Here is a 25904-nt window from a genome sequence, read left to right as displayed (position 1 = left end):
TTTTCCCACAGCAGCGGCGTAATTACCTGATTGTGGTGCTCTAGGAAAGTTTGGAACGCAAACATGTCGAAATCAAGTTTCTCTGCTCAAAGCGGGCTCTATAAACGAGGCAGTATTATCGATAAAATTGACCTTTGACACTTCACTGAAAAGTATGATTCACTGCCAAGTTGAAAAGAAGTCTGCTGATGTCACCACGTTTGGGAGGTTTAATAAGAACCAGCCCTGTGTTCAAATTCCTCACCAGCACGCATCTGGAAACATTAAAACTGGTGTAGCTGCTAAAAATAAGACTGCGCTTGAGACGATAACAAGGATTTAGTGCTATTAATTGTGTAAATATGGCACGTGTCTGGCTCTGAATTCATATTGGAATTCCAAGACTGCAATGTAAGTGGTTCATGCTGCTGAATTCGTGCAAACTTTGTAATGTAGTGTGCGTGTTGAATTTGGAATGCTCAGACAAAAGAACATTGCCAAATGTGCGTCAAAGGATGTAAACCAATGCGTGTATTATTCAACATAGAAAGCTGACTGAGGATAGGTTATTTACAGTTAGACCTTGAGGTTAGGGGAGGGATGGATTTACAGCAGCCATTCAAGCCGAAACCTTTTGGCGCTGGCCCGCGCACACCTGGGGGCTGCAGCCTCCCCCACCGTCTGCAGCGAAAGGATGACAAATCATTCATGACCCCGGGATTAATCGTTGTACTCAAGCCTGTCGCTGGGGTCTTAGGTCACCACAACCCATCTCTTTCTCATTGCTATTTGTATATTACTCCCGAAGCAATCTCACAACTGTAGCGTCTCCAGCATTGTCAGCCGGGACAGGAAACGCACAGGTGGTCAAGGTAAAACACAGCATCGCATGCTCAATTGTTCCAGGTTGTGGCAGCTTAAATGAGCACTCTTTGATTCCAAGGCAAGGAGCTTGGTGAAGTAGGAGATGATATGAATATTTGAGAGCAGCCACACCATCTGCCCGACACCTGGGTCGACAAGCTTGGCGCATAAAAGGGCTTAGGCAATCAATCAGACTTAGGCGTAAAAAGACACGGGCTAAGATCAAGCTCAGTTGGGAAGTGCCCTGCAAGAAGATATGCTTGGAGTACTGATTGTTGCTGCAACTGCTTGTCACCTTGGCCTGTAATAACTGTTTGGCAATAACCACAAAGGTCCATCCATCATTTTTTTACAGCACTTCATTAGGGTCAAGGGTGAGCTGGAGCCTGTCCCAGCTGGCATGATATACCAATAACTTCAACAGACAATCACAGGGCCCATTCATACTCACCTTCATACCTTAGAACAATTTAAATTGCAAACACCACATCGGAAGGCCAAAGCCCAGATTTGAACGCCCAACCACAGAACTGTGAGGCAGATGTGCTAACCAGTCATTCACGGTGCCACCTCACAATTTGACCTTCTCCGTAAGGTGTGCCTTATTCCCATGAAATGCTAAACAGAAGCCCGACTTCACTCTTCAAAAGTGAAAAGGCAAATATGTTTGGCATCACTCAGCTCCGTCTGCCCTTTTCCTTCTCTATCAATTTCGCTTTCATCTCATTTCCAAGTCATGATTGGAATGCTGAGATGGCGTCTCATTTGGGGGCAAGCAGCATTTCTTGTCTTTGCTCTCAGACCAGAATTCTCTCTGTAGTCGCGGCAGAAAGCCCCACCTCCTCACCCCACCCAGCTTCCCGTTTGCTTTTCATATCTTTCATCACCACCCCCCCCTATCCAAAATCTCCCGCCGTGACTACACCTGGCAGAATATGAGTCCCCAGATGATGATAAAACCTAGGCTGGTAAAACTCTGCACCCCTCATGTCCTCATCCACAGAGAGCTTCAGCGCATATTTTTAAAGTAGTACCATAAATACAGACCGTGCATTCAGTTTAGCGAGTATGAATTGGGCAATTACTTCAAGTCCTAGAAGGAATAGCACAGGTGTTCTAATGACTGTATTTAAAGTGTGGCCTTATTAACACAATTAGCAGCCCTGTCAAGCTAGTATGGGGACTCCACCGTATGCGGCAATGTCCATCCTACAAGAGCGTCAACGGTTTTTGTACACTTTCACTCCTCAACTCCTTTTCCCAATTTCCCATGTGCGGTTTGCCCAGTGAACAGTTTGGCCACTGTTCCCCGCTGGAATGAATGGGGCGCTCTGTGCAACTCAAAGAGCCCGATAAAGACTCCAACACAAGGGGGGCTATTTTGAGCAGTGATGGTGGCTCGTGTTTGGAAAGATAATCCGTCAATGATTCTTGATGGTGGTGATGTGTTGATGTTTGGGCTGGACGCGGAAAAAGTGCTGCTAGAGTTGGGACATCAGATAGCTCAAACCCATTGAAGAGGATGAACAGGGTTGTTTTTGTCTCCCAGGTAATCCGTATTGGCTGACATGATGGCATTTGGGCCGTATAGGAAGGAAAAGAATATCCCATGAACTGGCAGTATTTGTTTAGTGTACCTCTGCTGCTGAATAAGGTCACTTTGTCAAGCCACTGATTGAACTTCCAACCTACAATTCAAGCAATATGACTCTCAACTTAGGGCCACAGGAAGTCAAGTTAAAAGTAAGCTTCAAAATGCACAGTATGTACTACTACATAGTAGTCGTAGTAGTAGTGGTAATAGTCGTACAGTATTTGTTTATACGGAGAAGGGAAAACCTCTGCCCAAATAATTGTACTGCGGTTTTGAGTCTCTGCAAGCTCAGAAGCTGTCGTGGTTTCCACTTGAGGTGCTAAAGGTTGCACATGTGTCAGCATGTTAAATTGAACATGGAAATCCCAATTACTGTAGTATATACAGACACTTATATTGCAAGTTTAATCGATCGGTTGCAATTAATTTCTCAGACTGCAGTCCTTCACTTGAATTCACAGATGGATTTTTTTTCACCCCATTTTAGCAGAAGTCTGCTCTTGATGTAAGCCTTATTGGCCCATGTGAATGTTTGGTTTGTGATTTTGGATAGCAAAGATATTTTCGCTGCACACAACACACTTTTGCATTCTACTGGCTGGCCCATTGACTCGCTGAGGCTTTCTGCTTTGTTAAAGCTGCAATTTAGGGTTTGCTGTTACTATCCAAGAATTCATGCTGGCACGGTCAGTCAGAAATATCCCAGCAAGCCGAGGCAGGCGTGGGTGAAGGGATGGAGAGGATACAACCTTTGTATTTTATGGGAACTGCTGACCTTAACATGCTTTATTTGTACATGTGGACAAAAATCTTTGAGAGCCAAATGTGTAAAAAAGGAAACTTACTGTGGTCACGGAAATAACTTTGTAAGTAAATAAAATGTATTTTTAAAGACATGATTAACATCATTTTTCAGGCACACAATGGAAATCAGCAATTTTGAGGTAATCACTATCGATTGTTGTTACTGTTGAGCATCTGTGAGTCTTGAGTATCGATCAACAGGTATTTATTTTCCCCACTCCTCATCAGCAAATTTGTCTCAGCTGGTTTAAAGTGTGCCTTCTCCACACTGCATGTTTCAGATCTTTCTTGAGTCACCCATTGAGATTGTAATCAGCAAAGCAAAACCGTCGAAAGTACGCTCATCCAGAAGATGTGTGATTTATCAGTGTGCATCTTGACACACGCGAGGCCTGTCTGTCATTTCCGTGATCAGTGGATGTGTGTGCTGGAAGGCTATCAACAATGTAGCAAAGTATTGGAGGGATTGATAAGATCACTTGATATGCAACCAGAGATAGTTTTATCTACAGTAGTTCCTGGTCATACGTTAAAGGTTTCCAGTTGCAAGAAAAAATAAACAAAACCTATTAAATGATCTGGATACCTGCATAAATTGGTCATAAAATGTGATCTGATCGTCGTCTCGGTCTTAATAATATACACAACTTATACCAAACGAAAAAAATGTTATTCCCATGTTTTTGCGGTTGCTGTTGTTTTCGTTTGAGTGTGGCCAAAGTAAAAAAGTGAACATCGTCCATCAGGTCTTTGCTACAAGAAATTCTGAACCGTTGCTCATAAACACTTAATGTAACACTTAATGTTTGTTTTCATTTCATGCACTTTTTAAATGGTGTTCGACTACAGAACTAACTTCCACAAGTTTACAAGAAATGTGGTTGAGGTAAAGTTTGAGTAAGTCCAGATCTGTAAGTAACTTTTTTTGGTAGTAATGGTGCAGTTTTCTCCCTTGCCATAAAACGGGTCAGAATTAAAGCCGTGCTGAAGATAGAACATTGCACTGCAAACGTGAGCAGGGTTTTTAAATGTTTGCTTTAAATACCATCCATATGACAACAAGCACACGGCATTCTTGGCATTCCTGCATGTTCGCTGAGGAGTGTTCTGGTGCCTTGTCATTAGGAGCAGGCTGCCTGATGACACCATTGATTCAGGCGGCCTTACTTCGTGTTTGATGTCGCCTGTAAATATTTCCTCTGACGGAGCCCTTTCACAATGAAGGTCTTTGTGCGCCAGTCAAAATCATTATGGGATTGTGTTGCTAATGGGAGGAAGATGTTTGAGCCAGCAAGTTTCTCCTATGGGAGACCAAATAAAAAGTCAAATCAAATTCTGTTGTCTGCTTGAGCAATCATAAGAAAAAACAAAACAAAACTCGTGGTTGAATTGATTGATTGATTGATTGAATGAATGAAGGGCAGCCCGGTGGTCCAGTGGTTATCGCGTCGACCTCACAGGGCAGAGGTCGTAGGTCTGATCCCAGCTCCAGCTTTCCTGTGTGGAGTTTGCATGTTCTCTCCGGGCCTGCATGTGTTTTCTCCGGGTCCTCGGGTTTCCTCCCACATTCCTAAAACATGCATGGCAGGCTGATTGAACACTCTAAATTGTTTTCTAGGTGTATATGTGAGCTGGCAATCGGTTCAGGGTGCCGCCCGCTTACTGCCCGAAGACGGTTGGGATAGGCTCCAGCACCTGCGTGACCTTTGTGACGATAAGCGGATTGGAGAATGGATGGATGGATCGATTGATTTTTTTTTGATTGATTAATTGAATGTATGAACACATTACAAGAAAGAAATAAAAACTGGAAGAAAGAAAGGAAAAAATCATCAATGGATTTCATAGTACAATGCTGTTTGCATGTTTAAAGGGATTCAGAATAAATTTACATTCAATGATTTTTTACATCTAACAGCAAAATGTGGCTCTATCCTGGTAAGCATCAATGCCATCCTCCACTGGCATTTGTGGAAGTTGTGGTCACCTCACATGTGAGACTTAATCATGCTTCTGGTGGAATTACAGTTCTGTACATTTTTTGTTCAATGTACAACTTCTGGGTGGGAGTCGTCTGCTGTGGGAGCTGTGGTGGGCCGTGGCCGTGGTCCCGCCTCTTGGGAGCCCAGTTGCTGTCAGTGCCGGCATCAACAGCACCACTGTACTGTGAGCTCAGTGCAGGCGGCCTGCGGCTGTGGCCTGCGATTTGGTCCTGGTGCAGCAGCAGGCTTTATGAGATTCCAGATGAAGTTTCCATCCAACCATTTTCTACATGGCTTATTCTCATTGGTGTTTATCCCAGCTGACTTTCGGCACATGCGCTTTCAAGCTTATGAATTATGTACAGTCTTCAATTATCCCAGTTCAAGTGAATTATATTCCTCAGTGTTCTCATCTCCTCATGACAGGAATACATGGACTCCAACCAGTGCATTGGTGAGCTGCTCAAACAGCTTGAGGAGGAGCGCCGCAACATTTGGAGGTAAGACCTTCTTAAGACTTTGGGGCAGGTATTGTTCAGATGGTTGATTTGATCAGCTGCCGCCAATCCATTTCCAGTCAGAGGCAGTAGAACAATGTTGTTTGGTTTTGAGCTCAAGACGAATTTTGCTTTACATCTCTCTCAAAAATGCTTATTGTGTCTGGCAACAATGGGTGGGGGAGTTAAACTCTGGGCCAAGTGCGTGGTTGACTGGGAGCATTTCTCATGGAAAAGATTTTCCAGGACAATGGGGCCGCAGCACTGATGGAGATGCCAACCAAATGACCTTGTCACCGCTATACTTCTCAACCATCCTTCCAGAGACATGTGAGACAATTTTTGAAACTTCACCCTTTTATGAAAGAACCTTCTCTCCATCTCAATGGAGCCATATTCCCCCGGCTCAAAGTAATTTTCCCCCTGAGTGGACAGAGAGGGCCTGGCGGTGAGGGGTCTCGGAATGGGTGGATGGATGCAGGGATGGGAATGGGGGGGTGGGGGGTGGGCGGTAGATGACCACTGGTCAGCCCCTTTACTAAGCAAAGCCGCCCCTTAAAAAAGAAAAGGGATGCGTAAAGGAATGACCCTTCTGTCCAAGTCATCTGCACCCCTATTTAAACACAAGAGTCTCCGTCAGTGACCGGATGGCCTGTTTGCGTGACCCCAACGTCCATGCAGGGTCCTGGTGTGTGTTTTTAAGGAGGCCATGAACTTTGTGACCGTCTTAGTTTGCACTGAAACTTGATCACATATTTTCTCAAAATCACTTGTCTCCTGACAAGTCAGACAATGCTTATAATAAGTGACCAAAGGGCCTGTTCATGTTTCACATTTAGTGAAAGGCTTTCCACACCTTACATCAATAAGATGTAAGTGGTTTGATTTTCACCATCTTTCTTGATATGTGGCTCAGTTACTTATCTTTACTGAACAAATCACGATTGGTTATTTTATAGAGATGCCACCTAACCAGGTGACCCTTTCATGCACCCTGTAACCTGATAACACAACAAGCTGTCCACTATAGAAACTGCTGTCCCTTAAAGGGTTCGAGATTTTTACCTCTCCAGTTTTAAAGTTAAAGCTGCATCAATTCTACAAGGAATGTAAAACATTGCAGACTAGTGAACCCCCCCCCCCCCCCACAACTCCCCTGATTAGGCTCGTAGGGTAGTATACATATCCCTGTGGACCTCAATGGGGCCCATCAATCCATCAGGGCCTTACATTCCTCTGTCCTCTACCTTATGACCCAGTGACCTGGTGCATTCATGCCATTCATTGTACCATATTATAGGGTACTTTCATACTGATGGACTACACAGATTGGACAATTATGACTTATTTTTAATGATTATTCTGTATTTGATGATTTATAGATACATATTCAATATAGCAGATTCAAATTATATTCTCATAATGAGCGACAACTTGTTTATTCATCACGTGTCAGAAACATCTGCTGCGTTCTCAGCATCTGAAATCGATGCAAAACCACTGCTGCCAGCACTTGTCTACTGAATATATGGACATTTCTGAAGAGACAAGAGGGAGCTCCACATTAGCGTGTCAACATCAGATGGCGATTTGTCCATTTTGACCTATTGTTTGTTTTTTGTATTTACTCTCTCGACAAGAATGTTCATTACACGAGAATAAAATGTGTTTGGAACCAACACATTCATGCTTTGTACAGGGCCAAGGCAATTAATCCCGACTGATCTCTGAGACAAGCTTCAGTGTAATGCTCCATGTGGACTAAAGCACTTTTTTTACACAAGCAATTTTCCCACTCTTGTGCTGAGCTCGTGTTTAGAGAAGCAGTTGAACAAGAGAGGCAACAGGCTTTTGGTGCAGATGGCGTGCCTCACAACTCGCACACCTTTTGGAGGGCAGTGAGGAAACCCGAGCTGAAAGAGCATTTTTAGTAGTGCTGATCAATAACCATTTGTCATGTTCATAGAGCAGTAGCTCCTCCCAGGCAAGCTAGAAAGAAAGTGGAGGTTGGATCAGATGTCTGCTAATCTAAGAAATTCTTGGCAATGAATAACATGCAGTAATTTGTTGCTGTTTTCAGCCACCTCTTCTTCAAGTTAAAAAACACTTCAGAGAATGACTTTGAATGTAGCTGGTCGGGGCATGCCATTTGAAGAATATGTCCTTGAACAGCGCGCATGGTCAACATAGCAGGAGCTCCGAGCTGGGAAACAGCTCAGAAGGACCTCACTGATGTTAAGACAAGGCATATCAGGCTGGCAAGACGCCTGTGCGCTGGCGGCGGTCTGGCCACGATGAAAGAGTCTAATCCTTCCTCCAACTACGTAGTGAGGCCTGTTGTTTCGATATGGAGGCGGGTAAGATCTGTCGTCTTACTCGGGCCAAAGCTATGCTTTATACAGCTCTAATTTGATGAATTGACCGGTTGAATGAAATTATTTAATGATGCTAAGATGCAAAGAGATCACACTTCAAAAATATATGTGTTTATGTGCAACCCCTGAAGTGGATGATTGGCCTAATCCACCCATTTAATGTCATTTTGCAGAGTAAAAATGCTTCAAATAACCTTCAGAGTTAGACGATAATCAAATCTGCAATTTTTTTTGTCAGAAGCTTCTAGTACTGCTGGAATGTTAGCGGTTGTTTGAGTCATGTTGTTTCATATACCTTTAGCTAACCCGCTTCCCTCTGCCTAAATGCACGCATTGCTTTTTATAGAGCTGGTGAGAGGTTAATCATGTAGTTTAATGAGGCATTTTACCTTTGCTCCGTCAAGGTTGAGCAAATGAGAGTTACTGTACTAAAGCAGTATCATGGTAATGCCGGTCTACGCTTCCTCAGCTTGTGACACGGTCAAGGTTAAGCACAAAACTAAGCTGTTTTTTCCTCGGTTGTTTTTCTCAGCACATATTTACCTTCTTTTGTTGGACTTGAGAAACACAGGTATGTAAATGAATGTTGCTTCATAGTGTGCGGTCTGAGCTCTTCCCTACTGTGTCATGAAATGTGGTTTATCAGTACAGTACCAGGAGAGTGTGCAATGTCCCCCTTTGGTGCTCATGATAGCGTGATGTTATTTGGACCGGTGCCTGTGCTTCTGAGTCAAAACATCCTCAGTGTAAAGATGAAGACCCATCGAGGCGGTGTGGTTTTTATTATCATGTAGTGGTTGTGTGGTTTAGGCTGATAGGAGGTCATTTCCATGATACTTACCTACAGCTTTGGAGGTCTTTTGAAAACATCCCTTTGTCCCAGAGGAAACAGGATGACGGGAAAATGTGTAAAGTACAAAACAATCCTACGTGGGCTTGTCGGATGATTCACTTTAGTTTTTTATGTATCAGGATATTTGCAAATAACAGATCACATCTAGCTCTGACATTTGTGGATTTAATGTTGATGTTGTTATTGTAGTCACACTGAAAACATCCAAGACTAATTACTGATGAACTCAATCAGAGTTAATTCTGCTCATGGAATACTTTCAGCATTTCCTGTGCTCAGAGAGGAAATGAGTCTGTGCCTCTGCTGTCTCCTCAGACTTGCATCGCACCACACACAGCCTACCCCGCCCACCCATGCTTAATTCCAAATGTCTGAGCTGCAGTCACAATTTTGTCCCATTACACACTCATCTCATCACGTGCAATTTCAAACGTAGATACTCATGGGTTCTGTCAGCATGACCGTCTTGTGATTTGCATCTATCTGGATCTTCGTGGATCTGAGTGGGTCTCTGTTGGGTAAACAAACAAGCTCTCTGTCTGCATTCTGGAATTTCCTTTGCTCGTATTGCTGCAGGAAATGAAAGAATCGCCATGTTGACACTTAAATATTCTCATAGCAAACCATGCATGCTTACCCTGGATGTTTATAATTCATCCAGAAATTATTAAACATTGCTAAGTGACTTCTCAGCAATAAAAAAAGTTACTTCTGGTTTGATAAATGTCTGTCTTGGAATGCACACCTAAACAGTGGAAGGCAACGGTCGAATGAATGAACTCTAGTGACGCATGCTGACGTCCCCCGTCTGCCTCTGATTACTCATCTGTGATGAAAAAACAGTGGATTAATCTCACAAAGAGAACGTGTGGCTGATGGCTGTGCCGAGTGCACTGATCGCCACATAGTGCATGCGCATACGTATGCTGAACTACCGGTATATTAATGATCCCTCACATGGGTCTCCAACCACCAGGCCCTAGATCATTTAGCACCAGGCAGCAGACAAAGAAGAAGTGTAACCCTACTTGAATTTCATTACATGCAGCACATCCGCTGACTATTTCATTCTCTGTGGCACTTCACTGGTCTTGCTTCAGTGAGCCCAAAAGATCTGGGGGTCTTCAACCTTTTTTTCCCCACGGACCGGTTTAATGTCAGACAGTATTTTTAGGGACCGGCCTTTAAGGTGTGACAGATAAATACAACAAAATAATGTGATATGACCTGCATGAAAACTGTGGTATTTTTGAAGCATAATAACAAACACGCATCGTGACATGAGGAACGTCCGATCTGGCCGCAACACTCTGTGGTCGCTATGGTAATGTTTAAACGTGCCTTCAAAATACGATAGACCGCAAATACAAAGTGCATGAAAAATACGACTCACCATCGCCGCATATGATGCAGCGTGGGTTTGGTGCGTGGGAATCTCCCATTGAGTTAAATCCGTATTTGAAGTAGGAAATCCTGATACTGTCTATTAAATGTACCCTTCTTTTTCTTGAAACTCGTAGGTTCTTCTGGGACTTTTCCCCTTCCCAAAGAAATGTTCCAAGGATGTATTTTTGTTGTTGTTGTTTTTTGTTTTTTTTTTACTCATTTTGCTAGATCCTGGGTTTCATTGAGAAGCGCATCAAGAGTGACATACTGTAGACGGATGTAACAGAGAATCTGGTCATTTTTCAAAATAAAAATCTTTCATATTCCAAAATATATAAAACACAAGTAATGTAAGTTCTTTGTTTTTTCTGTGCAGGCCGGTACCAAATGACCCACGGACCGGTACCGGTCCGCGGCCCGGTGGTTGGGGACCCCTGTATTAAATATAACAAAACGGGTTTGGTACAATGCTGTGTGCTGACCTGATCCATGATCCATCACATTGTTTGTCCCTGACGAACTATAAATTTAATCGTAATTTTCAAATTGTGCTTTTCCCTGCTCACTTCCTGACATTCCATTGCAACTTAAAAGTGTTTTTTTCTTTGTGTCTTTCAATAAATGGACATAAGTGGGTTAGCCTATAGCCAATGCCAGACGACACAAATATATTTTTTGAGCCGACAGATGTGTTGCAAACAAACGTAGTGGCTCAACGCTGATTTTGAGTTGTCTAGTCCGTGTAGTATGACATACACAACGACATACATATTCACGACCACGACCACGAAAGGCTGGCATGTCTGAATTTTTGTTTGTCTTGCCACATGTGAGTGTGACATGGGCGACTGGTTCTTTGGCCTTGACCAATCCGATGACAGTACTCTCCTGCTTATGATGAGAGACTGGACATGGTGCAAACATAGAAACAATGCATATACACTCCGGTGACAAGACTTTGACAGCTGTTTGTCCCGCCTCCCTGATGGACCTGCGCCGATGTCCTGAATCCTGACGTAAGCACACGACTGGGCAGGGTCTGGTTGGTGACGGACTTGTAGTGTGACACCTCACCCAGTCCAAGACATGATTGTAGTCCAAAAAATCTTGTAGGCCATAAAGTTACAAAAGACGGCTGAAATGTAGCCAGTGCAAGTCAAATATTTTATTTAGCCTTTTCAATGGGTATGCATAAAAATGTACACTGAAACAAACCATACTGGTATGTGAAAATGAGTCTCAACACCGCAAGGCAACATGCAATCTGGTTTTGTAGCAGTAGACCCAATTTTAGATTGACCATTCTTTGAACAAGGTCGTGCTTCGCTGCACTCACATTCCAACAGCCCGTCACTCTTACCCATATCGATCTGCTGGCCCTCCAGCAACTGTCTCAGCACTGTCCTGTCTCCTTCCCTTCGCCCGCAGGCTCCCTGTGGAATGCTAACCTAGCCTTTGTGTGTCCGTGTGTACATGAGCCACCACTGGAGCCAGGCTGGCTGAATGGGCAGCCAAATGTTTCCAAACAGAGAAATATTTCACTTGCACCTCTAACAATACAGCTAACGATTCCATAATGACCACAGCAGAACCATTTTGATGCACCGATATGGGACAGGTACAGGAGTGACACTCATTATGTTTAAACTTGTAAAAAAAAAATACAGTAGTTTGTCGAAAGTTCAACGAAACAATCAATTTCCTAAACTGAGTAGCAGGGGGCGTGCAGGACGTCGGTGCACAACAAAAAGAAAACCATCGCTCAGTCAATGGCCGCTTGCTGCTGATCTAATTAACATGGAACACTGCCTTCGATCTATTTTGATTACACACACACATGTACGTGTTAATGCTGACTCAGTCGAGCATTTGTCTTTTTTACCCAAATGGGACAATGGCATTTAATTGGCAGCCACCTGCTCTGGGAACCAAATGGCTATGGCTCCATATTTAGATTTGCCTGCGAGACAGCTGTGCTTATGTTAAACACGATTATCCCGCTGCATAACTCTCATCATCACCAGCCATCATGAATCTTTCTGATTTTTATGATGATGAATGAGACAGCGGGCTCCAAACAATGTGGAGCATCTTTCCTAACCATCATGCACCTTCTCTCCCCTGCCCCCACCCTGCTCCTGCAGGCTAATTTCCTCACATGGTTGGTGTCATTGTTCTTTCGGCGCATTAGTGACAGTGAATGTGGGGCCAAGTGGCAGTGATGGTCTCGACTCCGAGTCAGACCGGTCCCTTTCTTCTCCCTCTTTAACTGTCCGCTTCTGTCAACGGGACCCTTTTAATTCCCCCTTTCTCCCATCCCACGCTCATCTCCCTTCGTACTGGTCCCATTGGGAGGCAGACAAAAGAGGGGTCCACCCTCCTACCCTTCTTTTTCCTCATCCTCTTCCTCCCCCTGCATCCCATCTCTCTCGGTTCTTGCTCACAGGGCCGGTCGAGGCTGCAGTTTGTCACAGCCATTCAGCTGGGACTGATTATGATTGCAGCAGATGGGCGGGAGCTCAGACTGAACAGACCTTCATTTCCCACTCTGCTTTTCACCTTCCCCACTGTTTGACACCGTCAGCTTTGCTTTACTTCACACAGTGTTTCATGTACAACACCCATTCTTGCGACGTGACACAATGGGCAACCATTCAGTTCATAGTTCAAAAATGCTGGTAGGATTTGCATGCAGTTACTCCACATGTTGCCTTTACTTGCTGCTTATTCTAAACGTTGAAGGTAATAACAAGGTTCCTGGCAGTCCCATGTGGCACTTCTTCAAGAATCACATACAGGAGCCAGCTTGCTTGTTCGAATCTACACACACATTGTAGTTCACCCCCCCCCCCCCACACACACACACACTTACCCACCACCCCATCCCCCGGCAACGAATTAAAGAGCAAAAAATCCACCTCCTACTCTATGCAAATCCCCACTTGGGGACTCCTCCTGCTTCAGAGATGCAGCAGTGAACGCATGTTCACTGTCCTGCTCGGAGGAGAGACAAGGTCTGAGAGAGAGGCAGAAGCGGATATGTACTTTGGAAATGGGATAATGCCTGGGGGCGGGGCAGGCAGGGGGAAGGCTCACAGTGCTGTGTGTTGATGTGAAAGAGATCACAGCTGTGAGGCAGAACGCATGTAGAGAGAGGATAGGAAAGCAGAGTCGGGACTCAGGAGGTGGGTTGATGCGTGTTGGCAGACCGAAAGAGGAGTGAGACAGAGTACTACGAGGGGGCACGGAGACAGGGAGTGGGCTCAGGTTCAGTCCAGTCTGTAAGTGGGGGGAGCTGTGACGAGTTGTGGATGTCAACTTTATCATCTGCGGGGATCAGCGGGTGACAGTTGCAGATGAGGCAAACGTGCTGGTGGATTACCATGAGTGTCCTCTGACTGCCCCAGAATGCTGCATCTGCACCAGGGTAAGACCAAGTTTCCATGTTTTGATGCTTGTGGTCCACATGAATATTTGCAGCATACCACATAAATAAATACATATCCCGTATACTGCATATAATAAGCCCCCAATATTCATGTGCAAGTAACAATCTTGGACAGTTAAGTTGGACAAACCAGTTAGGAGGGAGAGTGCACCGGGAGAATTGCGTCCTGTGTTGCTTGTGGCAACAGAATCTGGCATTTACCATGTTGACTGGGACTGATCGCAGAAGGAAATGGATCACTGTCACATAGACTATAGCGTTGCGGGGGGATTTATATACTCAGGAATTTTGCCCGCCTACGCTGTCCCTTCTCACTCTCTCAAGCTGATTAAGATTTTTTCGGTGGCCCGCTAGACCCGCCGTGCATTTACTGCGATTGGAGTTGCAATGAAAATGTCAATTTCGATTCTGACAATATGGTATCTCTGTGTACCGTCTTTCGCTTCTGATTTTGGTCCCTCCAAAGTTATGCTACAATAGGTCAAAGTCAGTGAGAGGGTCAGCCATATTTAAAGAACACAGGCATGCATGTGGTTGCTCAAGCCTTTCTGTACTATAAATGGATATCTTAGCTTATTTTGTTATCTCTAAAAACAGAACCACCCGAGAAGATGATAGCCAAGCATGGGAGAGAAGGGGAACTGTCATTCTTGTTGGTTTTGACAAAATGCCAGAAAAAAAAACCCAAAGTTTTTCCTGCAATGGGAATCAGCGTCGTTCAACTTTGACAGCAAAAAATAGATTCTTCCATGAAGTCATTGCTTGAATGCTACCCATCAAGAGGAGATGATAATTCATTGTTTTGGCAGAGGACGTTGGACAGCAGCGCAACATGTACAGTGCTTTGTTTGCATGCATGGCCAGTTTCCATTTGTTCTTTTAAAGTGGGAAATGGGCAATATGTCAACTTGTGACCAAGCCAGATGTGTTGCCACGCTGGGCAGTTTGAGTCTGCCTCCATGTGAAACCTACCTGGGGATTACTGGTTAAGAGGATTGGCAAGTGGAGGGATTTGATCTGGTTAAATGCAAACTGTAATTCTCTCTGTTATGGCCATGCTCCAAGCATTTCTCCCTGGCACCTCGATCGATTTTTACTCATGCTATTCCCTTGCACAACTAAAAAGTCACCTTGTTAGAAACAGTTGAGTGAGTGGGATTTAGAGCATGAGCACTGGGGCTATTTGGAGAATAAATACCTTAAATCCATGCTTGGTGAGTGGACACATCAGCGTGAAGATCCCTCTGACCACTTTTGCATTTCCTTTTCGCGTCGTTAACATTCATTCCTCAACATTCAATTTTACAACCTAACTCCCAACCTTCCTTGCATGCTGCCCCGACTTCCCTGCCTGCATGTAGCTCTCTGTATTCATTGACCCCTAGCTAGCGTGTTGGGCTCGGGTCAAAGTAAATTATTGAGGAATGTTCCCCCTGTTTAATGGCTAGTCGAGTGGGCCTCAGCATGGAAGTGTTCCCCCCTCTTTGATAGCCAAGGCTTTGGAAGTGGGGGTGTCCTTCTTCCAGACGATTTCCTCCAAATGATTCCCACGTCCAGCAAGGCATACTGAAGGTTGCTAAAAAATCTGATGTGGTTCTTGCTGGTTTAGCTTGGCCAGAAAGGTGCATTGAATTTGATGCGGCACACACAAACTCATACAATATATGAACAATAAAAGGCTTCGATTTGCTTGCATTCAATGGCCTATCACGTACAGAAATGCGCTTGCCTTGAGACATGTCTTTGTGCAGCTTGTGAGCATTTTTGTGGTCTCTGAATTATGAGGCTGGATCACATGAGTGCACCAAGGTGTGCATGTTAACAGCCTGGTTTGCAACACAAACCTTTATCGTTGATAAATCTCATAATGGTGCCTTGCAGTGTTTTAGCTCCTAAAATGGGTACATTTAGGTCACATGGTCATCCTGTATTCCCGCCTAGAGCGAGATGATATGGCTCCATGCTTATTCACAGTGTTAAGGCGCTGACACACAGTCACATGTATCGTGCAAGCTTTTGGAACAAAGCCACCAATGATCTGAGCTAATAGTTTCACATTTCTGAAGTTGTCACGGTGACATGTTTATGGGAGAGAGTTGCTGAAAAATGAAGGATCTTAAATAGCGCTGTACACGGGCAGGGAATGTCAACAAATTTTAGCCCTGTACTATCTGGGCTATAAATCAGCAGGTAACAGTGGCAAAAACATGCAGGCTAGCGTCCAGCTGCTGGAGGTGTCGGCACAGCTGGAGAAGCTCTCATTGCTGTTCTTTTCCCAAACACCTCTTCTGCCCTGTTTAAACATTTTAGCCATTTGCTTTTTGTCTTTGCCTAGAATGAATTCTTGCAAGTAAAAGCCCAAGGATGACTTCACTGCCGGCATGCCAGAAGTCCAACGTGAGGCTGTTATGCCAATTTACCCTCCTGAGAGGGTCTAGATAGTAGACCCTTGGCTCGAGTGCCCTTGTTTAATCATGTTCCTACTGTATGTGAAGCCATTTGTCCACTACTATAATGGCCTACTGTTTGATGGACGCTTGGAAAACGATGCGTTGACATTCAGCGTAAAATATCCTATCGCCGCCGCTTGGTCTCCATGAATCAGCAGAACATTCCAGTAAACTGGAGTCTGCGCTGCCCAGTTGCGTCAAGCCAGGACAGCCAGTAATGTGGAACAATGCATGGGAAGTGTGAAATACAGTGCACACAGTGTATAGTGTTGTAGTGAGCGTATACTGTCAACGTTCCCTCGGATCAAAGCTGGGCTTTGTCCGACTGCAAAGTGCAAATCAACCGAGAAAACGGGCATGTTGCCGAAGGTTTCAGACAGGTTTGTGAGTAGACGACAGCGCTGAGAGATCGTTGCCTGCTGATTCAACTTTCTGTCAAGTTTCAAGTCATACAAGCTAATAAATAACACTTTTTAGCAATGCGTCCCTGGTGGCTATATTTTTGACAGGGCAAACTCATTAAATGTATTTTGAAGATATCCTCTTTCTGAACAGCGATTACGCACCATGCAGTTTTTCTACCCTTAAACTCATGCCTCAGCTGGCCAGCAGTAGCCTGGGCTTGCTAAGATGAAATAGCCCAGAGGCAAATGTGTGACACACGTCAGATAATTATCATCAGAAAAGATGAAACACGCACATGATAATTACTTAAGCTCAAATACAAGGAATGCTCTGTGTCACGAGGTGTGTCTGGAAGCTAGTTTCAAGTTTTTGAAATCTTTAATTGTTTTTCAACTCATCTCTTCATTGCTCAGTTTCACTTCATGGCCTTATTCGACATGTAGAGATTCTATCCTCAGATTGTGCCTTGGCATCCTAATTCTCTCCTTGGTTTCGGTGAGTCAGACGGATGGGAATCTACTCATTCACAGCATTTCATTCCATCTGATCAAGAATGCGTCAATGACATGGAAACAGTGAAGGTCAGGCCCCACATCAATGTGAGAAAACCTTGGGGGGTGGGCATGTGGTTCGACAGTGAGGCAGGCGTAAGCCATGCTTGACGAGCGTATTCCTTGTAGATCAGGAGAAGTCTTGGAGAAACGCCTGCCTCTGGCTTATGCTGCTCGAGATGTTGGCAGAAGTTGCTATTTCTGTTAGATCTGAATCTGGGTGTGGACAGCGACATTCCCTTGTCTGCCTTCTAAACAAGCACATGAGATTCTTTGATATTACAGATAATTGGCAAGGGTAGCATAAGAAGCATCCACAAAACAAAAATTTCTCAGAATTTATCAGTTAAAACACTGAGGCTGATTCCATTAGTGTGATATGGTATATCGTTTTTGTGCATGTGTGTGCATTTTTTCAGTTTACAGACTGCCCTTATACAGAGAGCAAGCGATTTGCAACCCTTTAGATTGGTCAAATAATTGTAAAACAACTAATGCCCACACATATGGACTGCTCAGTGTGGAAACATTTACCAAACGTGTAAAACATTTACCAAATTTTGACATAGGAGGTCAACGCGATCAGGATTCATTGAAATCTGTGCCTTAGTGAGCTGAAGCGAACTGTACCGCTTGGTCGAAAAATTGTTTCAAGTTTGCTTTTTTTTGTACAGAGGCATTACATCGATGGACCCATTGTCAAGAAAGCACGATTTTTAACACAGTGAGATTTTTTTTCTACCCCCGCAATTTTGCTGCTGTAGACTGCAAATTTCCCCAGTGTGGGACAAATAAAGGTTATCTTATCTTAAAACTGTAAACAATTCTGAGCTCCCTCGAAGCTGACGATGTGACTCCACGCAGGCCGACATGAACTCAAGCGCGTGATCTACTTTGCTAGTGGCTTCGCCAATGGCCCGCGGATGATACAGAACGCGCTACTGTGCAGGCTAAATACATTCACAGCTAGCATGAGGAGGTTCTTTGTGTGCACCAGCTCATCACATTTCACCATGTCAATAATTGATTGTCTGCTACTGTGAGGTAAGGCTTTATCAGGCCCCTCCCGCCAGCCGCGTGAGTCTGTACGCTGCTGACATGTGGCTCCTGTTTGTTTCTCCGCCGCCGTCCAGCACACTCAACGTCTGCATCGGGAAGCAGGAGGTCTCCAGCTGTGGGTGAGGCTCCATCCAATATGAGGAGTCTCACTATGCTTTCAACCAGCCTGATTCACCAGGACCAGTTGAGCGCTCACAGATGTGTGAGCCCTGGCCCTCAGACCTTTAACAGATGAGCGTGTTTCCCTACGTGATGCTGTCTGTGCTCAACTCCTGGAATCTGTTAGACATCATGGGATTGTGTGCTGAGATTGTGTTACAACCATGTTATCCTAACTATAATTGATAAAGGAAGAGCCAAGTTTTCAGCAAATGTGAGACAAATGGATTTTAATACTGCAAGAGCTGCCACCGTCGGCTCGCTGGCTCACACGAGGGGATTTTGGATCGGATCTGACAGTTACATAAACAGTGGACGGCCGATTAAGGATGGGAATGACAAATGCTGAACCACAGCCAGTGTGTCGGCTGCTCCTCGATGTGGGCCACAGCATTGCGTGCATGTCAGAGCTCTTAACCCAGCAGGAACACAGACACTAATACATAAATGCATGACGCCGCTGCCCGACGTGCAAACATTTGTGCATCCCTGTGTGCCCTTGTGGCTCAGACTGACACGTTTAGGTCACTGGGAAAGTCTGTGAAAATATCGGGAAAACTTCTAGGAGTTATTCTACATTTTAAAATGTATTGCACCTACAATCAATCACAATCTACACCAGCATTGTGTAAAATACTCAGAACGTCATGAGATGTTTAATCTGGCAGTCTCTTTCTGCACTGAGATTAAACCAATGCATGTGGTTTTAGCTCTCCTCAAACAGGGATGACATCAATAGGAACATTTGCAAACCTCCTGCAGAACACTTCAACGTCCAATAAGCCTATGCTGTGATTGGTTGGTTGCAGTTGGAGTTACAAGTCATAATGTTAAAAAATGATAAGTTGCCAACTCACATTCAAAGAGCTGTGATCTTAAATTTGTCCTCAAGTGTAGCCTGTAGTCATAAATGTGAGCTATTTGAAAAAAAAAAAAACTATTTGATTTTGATTGTCAACTGCATTTGTGCTGTGCGAATTCCAAATCAGCGCCAGTCACGTGTCAAAGGAAGCATTCTTAGTTTAAAATCCAAATGTTTGAGGCGTGTTGGTGCTTTTCCCAGGGTGGAATCAGCTGGTAGAACAGGCCTGTGTGAGGAAAGACTGAAACAAAACAAAAACTGCTCGACTGTTGAAATGACATCCCGCACTCAAACACATCAAGGTGGCGGAACAAGTGAACTGTAGCTGGAAAGCATTTTGAAACTGGTCACACTACTTTCATGAGGGTGTATCCGCCATTCCCATTATGATGCTCACACAATGAATAGTAGACAAATAAAATAAAATACAGCTTATTATCATATAATAATAATACAATTAATCCAGCCCAATACATTTTACAGTACAGTTCATTTAGCTTTTAGGTACAATGCATTTTGACCTTTAAGAACTGTTTTTTTTTTAAAGATTTATGTTAGCACATTTTCCATTTGATGCATCTTTACCGAATCATTATTGAAGAAAAAAATAATTAGCCACCACCTCACTGCTGGTTTCACAATGCCGCCTTTGCTGGAATACATTTGGTGTCATTAAAGGGAGCGCCATTGTTTCAGTCCAGACGGACCATTCAACCAAGCCGCAAGATTCTTAATCACCAGGTGTGTCTGCCTGAACAGGTGAGCTGGTGGCTTCTAAACTCTGATCTCATGTTAAAAATTGGCAAGGTGTCCAGGGTTTTTTGGGGGTGGAGGTGGCTCATTTGGTTTAACATTGTCCTTCTAAGAGTATTCACTTGAGGAAGGCTTTTTGTCAACGTTTTATTTCATTTTTTTTTGTAACTACGTCGACCAATCTGATTGATGACTGAGCTGTTTCAGAACCTGGATGCAGTTTAGCTTTCACGAGAGGCCATAAAACATAACGCTTTATTGCTCGTGTGCGTGTTCCATGATTTGATTCCATTAACAATCTGGAAAGGCCTCACGTGGGGGGCTGCTTGAACCCACACACTCCATTTCTTTGTTCAGGCTTGCTCACGTGTTGGAGGTTTAAAAGGGAAGGAGAGATTGGCATTGCAATGCCCCACTCTGTGTTTCATCTTTCTGCAGTGTTTTGTTCTTGGCAGGTTTGAAGGGTTGTTGATTTGTTCAAATACACCAAATGTGTGTGTGTTTGAGCTGACTGCGTAGTCGACTGCTGTCTCGAATGATCCATGTTGACCTAAATAATTGAAATCAGCTGACTTCTGAATGTTTCATGAGCAAAGCTGAAGACTTTTTGGTAGGATTGGTAATCATGTCACACTGCTTATTTTCCCCATTCTCTCTTTTTTTTTTGTACAGGGAAAAACTGGCCGTGGCCCGCCTTCAGAGGGAAGTTGCACGGAGCAAGAGTGAGGGAACAATGGTAAAGTACCCTGGAGTGGCTTGTCTGCAATCTTTTCACACGCACTCATGAGTCAGTCACATGCTGCCAGCTCATTGAAAGGTTTTTGTAGGAGACAATTACTGAAATTAAATGATCCGAAAAAGGACTACAGGCAGACATCCTACTGCTAGGCGAGGCTTCCTTGTGCGTATAGGGACGTCACAAGGTCAAACCGCAAACCATGCGATTCTGCAGAATTTAGCTAATAACCTTAATCACAGCCTTCCTCAGATTTGCTGTGACATGAAAGCAAAATTCTTTTTTTCCCTTTTTTCTTTTTGCCTCATGGTAAAGGAGGTCAGAATATCGGCTACTATTCTTCAAAGACACTTCAGCTTACTGTTGCTGCCGTTGCGGTTCAAGCCAGCATGTGAATACATACACATAAATTATGTTGTAAAAGAAGATGACCACAGACGCCAGCAGAGTCACACGAGTCGTCTTCCCACACTTACGCCCTTCTCTTACCTCCATTTGACCCCTCCACAATGTCACGCCGCTCGTGTGTACGCGTCCAACTTATATATGGCTGCACAGCCGTTATAGTCATGAGCAAAGTTCATGCTAGGTCTTTCCCGCTTTCAGCACAAAGTAAATATGTAAAATGGTTTCTTATGCTTCTCAATTTATAGCCATGTCACAGATACTGATTCCTCACTCGCTTTATCCTGTATGTACACACTACAATTCTTTGTGGAGAATCTGTGTCACTGTCTCCTGTAACACTAACCTCGCAGACCTCCACCAAGGGAAAACATCTCATTGGCTATGAAGGAGCAGCTCCCACTCTAGCGGGGACACAAAATGCTAATTATGTCTATGAAGAAGTGTGTGTGCGTGTGCATGTGTGTGTGTGTGTGTGTGTGTGTGTGTGTGTGTGTGTGTGTGTGCGTGCGTGTGCGTGTGCGTGTGCGTGTGCGTGTGTGTGTGTGTATTGTAGGGGCGCTCATGCGGCGGCGAGAGGGGGATGAGTTATCTGTCTGAGACAGGAGCTGGTCGGGGGGTATCACTAAACTCCATTTGAAATTGGGATTATCCCAGTTGGAGTCCCCTCACACTCCCTTTCTGTTTCTCTCTGGCATTCCTGGGAGGCATCTCGGCTTCTCACTAGAAAGGAAAAAAAGCTGCATGGACGAGATAATAACTGTCAGAATGCTGCCAGTTGGTGAAAAGTGGAAACCAGCAGCGACTTGTGTAGATGCCCACTTCCACGCTTGCCCATGAGCCCCCACCCTTCCCCCCTCCTGCCCTAAACAAATTTCCCATGCTAAATACAAGAGATTACCCAGTAAAGGACGTGATGCTTCTCTTTAAGAAGGAACCAGATCCCAAGCAGAAAGTAGCCGTCTATCTTGCATGTCTGTGCAGGGACACTGCACCATTAGCAGCACATCACGCAGGCTGGTGCAAGCCACAGGTCTATAACATAGTAACATAACCAAAGCGGCATTAACAAAACACTTTTCAGTGTGTTGTGTTTTAATTGGAGCTCTTGTTGAGAAACACAATTGCTGACTGCAGCACCTTACAGCACTACTAATTCAGGATCTTTGCGGAGAATCACTTGAAGCCTATTGAACAATTTGCTGGTGCGAACTTCATTGTCACGCCCGAGGGATTTATTAGTTCAGATGGAACTTCGTCACAGTCTGGACATGGACATTTCCAATTTCAACAAGAAAAACAGGATCATTTGACAGTTCATGTTTGGTTCTGTGGTTTCGACTTCCAAAAGCCTCTTCTGTTCTGAGTGGAATTGCTCATTAACCGGCTCATCACCTCTTTCTTCTGGAATTCTTCTCATAGGCGTGACGCTGGGCAGTGCCACGGTTGTTTAAAGCCACAATCTCAGTCCATTTGGGGAGGGGGCAGGATGCGGGGTTTCCTGTCAGGCTCAAAACGCACGTCCACATGCAGACTCATAAAAAGAGCGTTGCATGCACTGCCCAGGGGGTGGGGCTCCCTGTTTAAAAAAAAGGCATTTGGACTGTTAGCTAAGATTATGGCCACTGGAAACGGCTGTATAAACAACACGTGAAAATAAACCATCTCGACTTCGGGAGCTTTATTTTTCTTTGAGGTCTGTACATGGACGCTCACTTAGCCAAAAAGACAGACAGAGGTGCTGCTGTCAAGGTTTGGCTTGATGCTTGGGCCCGTGCTTGACTAAATATGCACAATAAAAGACTTTAAGAGGAGTGTGAAAGTGCGAAAAAAATAGTTGCAGGAAAAGACATTTTAGCTATTATAGCCTGGTGGGTGTAATGTCAACTATCAAAATTCTTAATTTGTAGTACATAGAAGGAACATGTTGAAATGAAAATCATGAAATTCTTACAGTCAAACGTCTGAGTACACATGAGCACACCGAGGAAATAAAGGCCTGTTCAAACTTTTGACTGATCCTGGATATGATGCATACGTTCGAGCATGTTCGGTGTCAGCACAAAAAAGCCTCAAAAGCATTTGCTAACTTTTATTTTCCTCTCGCCTTCTCCGTTTCACCGGGATAATGATCCTCTTATTTCGACAGAAAGCGCCATGAAGTTTGTTCTGCCAATTGCTACCGTGTATTCAGTTATGTTGAATTTACTTCAAGTGGATGCATGGAATGAACTCATCAGGATGCAGATACATTTTTAAGGAGGTATATGGTCTACTTATATGATTTTATTTCCTTCAACCACTTGACGAAATAAAATTGACTAAATTCAACAGAATTTTTTTCAGTGCTGTAAGATGACCGACTAGTCCATTTACGGTACATCAGAAGTGAGAGGAGAGCGTTGCGCATTGGAAGGGTTTTTCGGCATGTGAAGTCAGACTACAACAAAAATAATTCTATTAAATCAAAGAATGCTTTATTCATCACTTTTCATAAGACATTTGGGGTCCACACATGTAATTGTTTGCCAAATGGCAAACCCTCCTGAATATCAAACGTCAATGGAGGAGTTAGATTGTTTTGTGTCTATCAGTGTCGTACCGGGGTGGCGGGCAGAGCCGTCGTGTGTATTACAACTCAGGCCCTTTGTTCAGTTTGACTTGTACAGTCAAAGGCAGATGTTTCAGGCATCCACAAGCTTTGTTGTGTCTTAGCTTTTTTTCACAGAATTCTTTTTCTGAATTGTAAACATTGTAAATACACAAAATTTGGAGAACAGAGCGCCCACCTGAGTTTATTTTCAACGTTTGAGGTAGTAACGCCGAATATAACCAATGAATCCTGTGGAGTTTGTGCTAATTAGGTGAGCACCATGACACCATGATTAATGACCATACGTTTATCACGAAACCACACTGACAGCACATTTAAGGTTGAAGGTCTTTTGCGGAGCCGATAAAGAAACACCTGAAAGGACTTCAAGTCTTTCTGACAGCCTATGCCTGAATGTGTGACAGTGTAGCCTTCTGTGTGGGGCTTCGTTGGACTCCGGTGCTGCTTTTGCACATGGAGCTTATCATCCACGTGCAGGGGCAGCGCAAGGCTCAGCTCATCTCCTCCTTGAACAGTGAATGAGCGCTGACAGGCAGGTGACAAATCGCCATCCTTCTCAACCACGGCACTGACGGGAAATAATCCACAGTGTGTGGCTGGGGTTGGAAGATGAGTTTCTCCTGGCAATAGTGAATTGCTACTGTTGTGATGGAGCATATTTCTGGGGAGTGTGTTGGGGTGGCTGTACATGATAATGAAATCAATGCCCCTGAGAGACAAGCTGTTATTTGACATCCTGGAAAGTCCACATTGCAATTTCAACTCATTGTGAAACTTACATTGTGGCATTTGTAATCATGTGTTCACAATTATTCTTCCCATCCAGGTCTATTTGGAGCATTTTATGCTCGTACTATTGGCTAAATCAGCTACCGGTAGCTTCATTTTAGGGGAGGTCGGTCCAAGTAGGCCTTGACAAAAATCGACAACTAGACATGAATTAAGGAATAGCATCTGTTTTGTTATTTCGGTTGTCATGTACATTTCTACATGTACATGTCTAATTTGTCCTCATCTTGCAAATTTTTTAGGGATGGCTGATAACGTATGATGCGTAGCAGTTTTACATTACTGCAAATGCACGAGTGCCTCTTTGACATTTTGGGAGTTATTAACTTTGCCAAGAGAGTTTTTAATTAAGCAAGGATTATGCCACCAAATATTAAATGTTAGCAACTTTAAGTTAATAGTGCCTGTCACGAGTTGTTCAACACATCTAAATATAATCAAAGAAAAGCTGGAATTTTGAACTTTTGTCCCATATTCATCTTCTGACCTGAAACCCAAACAGAAGCAAAATAATGAATGAAAAAAAGTTGCCAAAAAGAATGTAGCTACTTGCAAAGATGTAAAACAATAGAATAACAAATCCCATGCCTATGAGTCGCGACTGTCTACCAATGTTCTTAAAGTAATCAACTAAAACAAATGACATTTTCTGCCAAATCAAACCATGATATAATGGTTTGCATTAGTTCAAATTGATTCTATGTGCCAGCAAAGCAGCCCAAATCCTCCTTGTTGTACCTCTCCATTTGAATTCAGTGCTGCTGATGAGCACACATGCACACACAACCTACTGGCATGTTTTATTAATGAACTAAGAACCTTTATGTTGTATTGTGTCCCTGATGTTTGCTTTAGCAATGAGCCAGAGACCCGCTCCCGGCCCTTTGATTAGAATCTGAATGAGGGGGTGAAGGCGTGGGGGTCTGCGTAATGAAGAGATTATTGAGCTGCTCCAAAATTGTAGCCGCATGCTGCGTGAGGATGTACGCTTGCAGATGGACATCAATTGATGTGCTGTCTGGGCAAGCTCATGCACTTGAGCTGATAATACTGATGTAGCTTTTCCTAAATGGGAATCGGAACTGCAAGCAGAGACTGAGGTCTCTAATGAATTTACAGCCATGCATGGATCTTTAAAGGCACTGGGATGTAAGGGGCGGGGGGACTGGTAGAATGGTATGGGGGAGGGGTGATGTTGTAATTCAGCTTGTATGGGCACCATTACCTTCTAATGCAGAGCAATTTCAGAAGCATTGCTGGATCTCGCTTCAGCTAATCAAATGGAAGAGTACATAACAAGCATGGTCTCTATACGTCCCACTAATCCATGTCCTCTTGC

At 44.0% G+C, this 25904-nt stretch overlaps 1 protein-coding gene across 9 annotated transcripts in view; it reads left to right on the top strand.

The window, feature by feature from the left end:
* LOC127595509 (nck-associated protein 5-like) overlaps positions 1–25904 on the top strand; it is an 81741-nt gene that overhangs the window by 16127 nt on the left and 39710 nt on the right. For 5 of the 9 annotated variants that reach the window (XM_052057064.1, XM_052057063.1, XM_052057067.1 and 2 more), the window contains 2 exons: positions 5650–5723; positions 20694–20757. In XM_052057064.1, the coding sequence (XP_051913024.1) occupies positions 5650–5723; positions 20694–20757 (138 nt within the window). Of the gene's footprint in view, positions 1–5649; positions 5724–13334; positions 13762–19783; positions 20028–20693; positions 20758–25904 lie in introns of those variants that run through there. The other 4 variants (XM_052057070.1, XM_052057071.1, XM_052057069.1 and 1 more) reach the window with 4 other exon arrangements.

This window comes from Hippocampus zosterae, chromosome 2, assembly GCF_025434085.1.
Source record: "Hippocampus zosterae strain Florida chromosome 2, ASM2543408v3, whole genome shotgun sequence".
Classification (NCBI taxonomy): Eukaryota; Metazoa; Chordata; class Actinopteri; order Syngnathiformes; family Syngnathidae; genus Hippocampus; species Hippocampus zosterae.
This window is presented reverse-complemented; position numbering and strand designations above follow the sequence as displayed.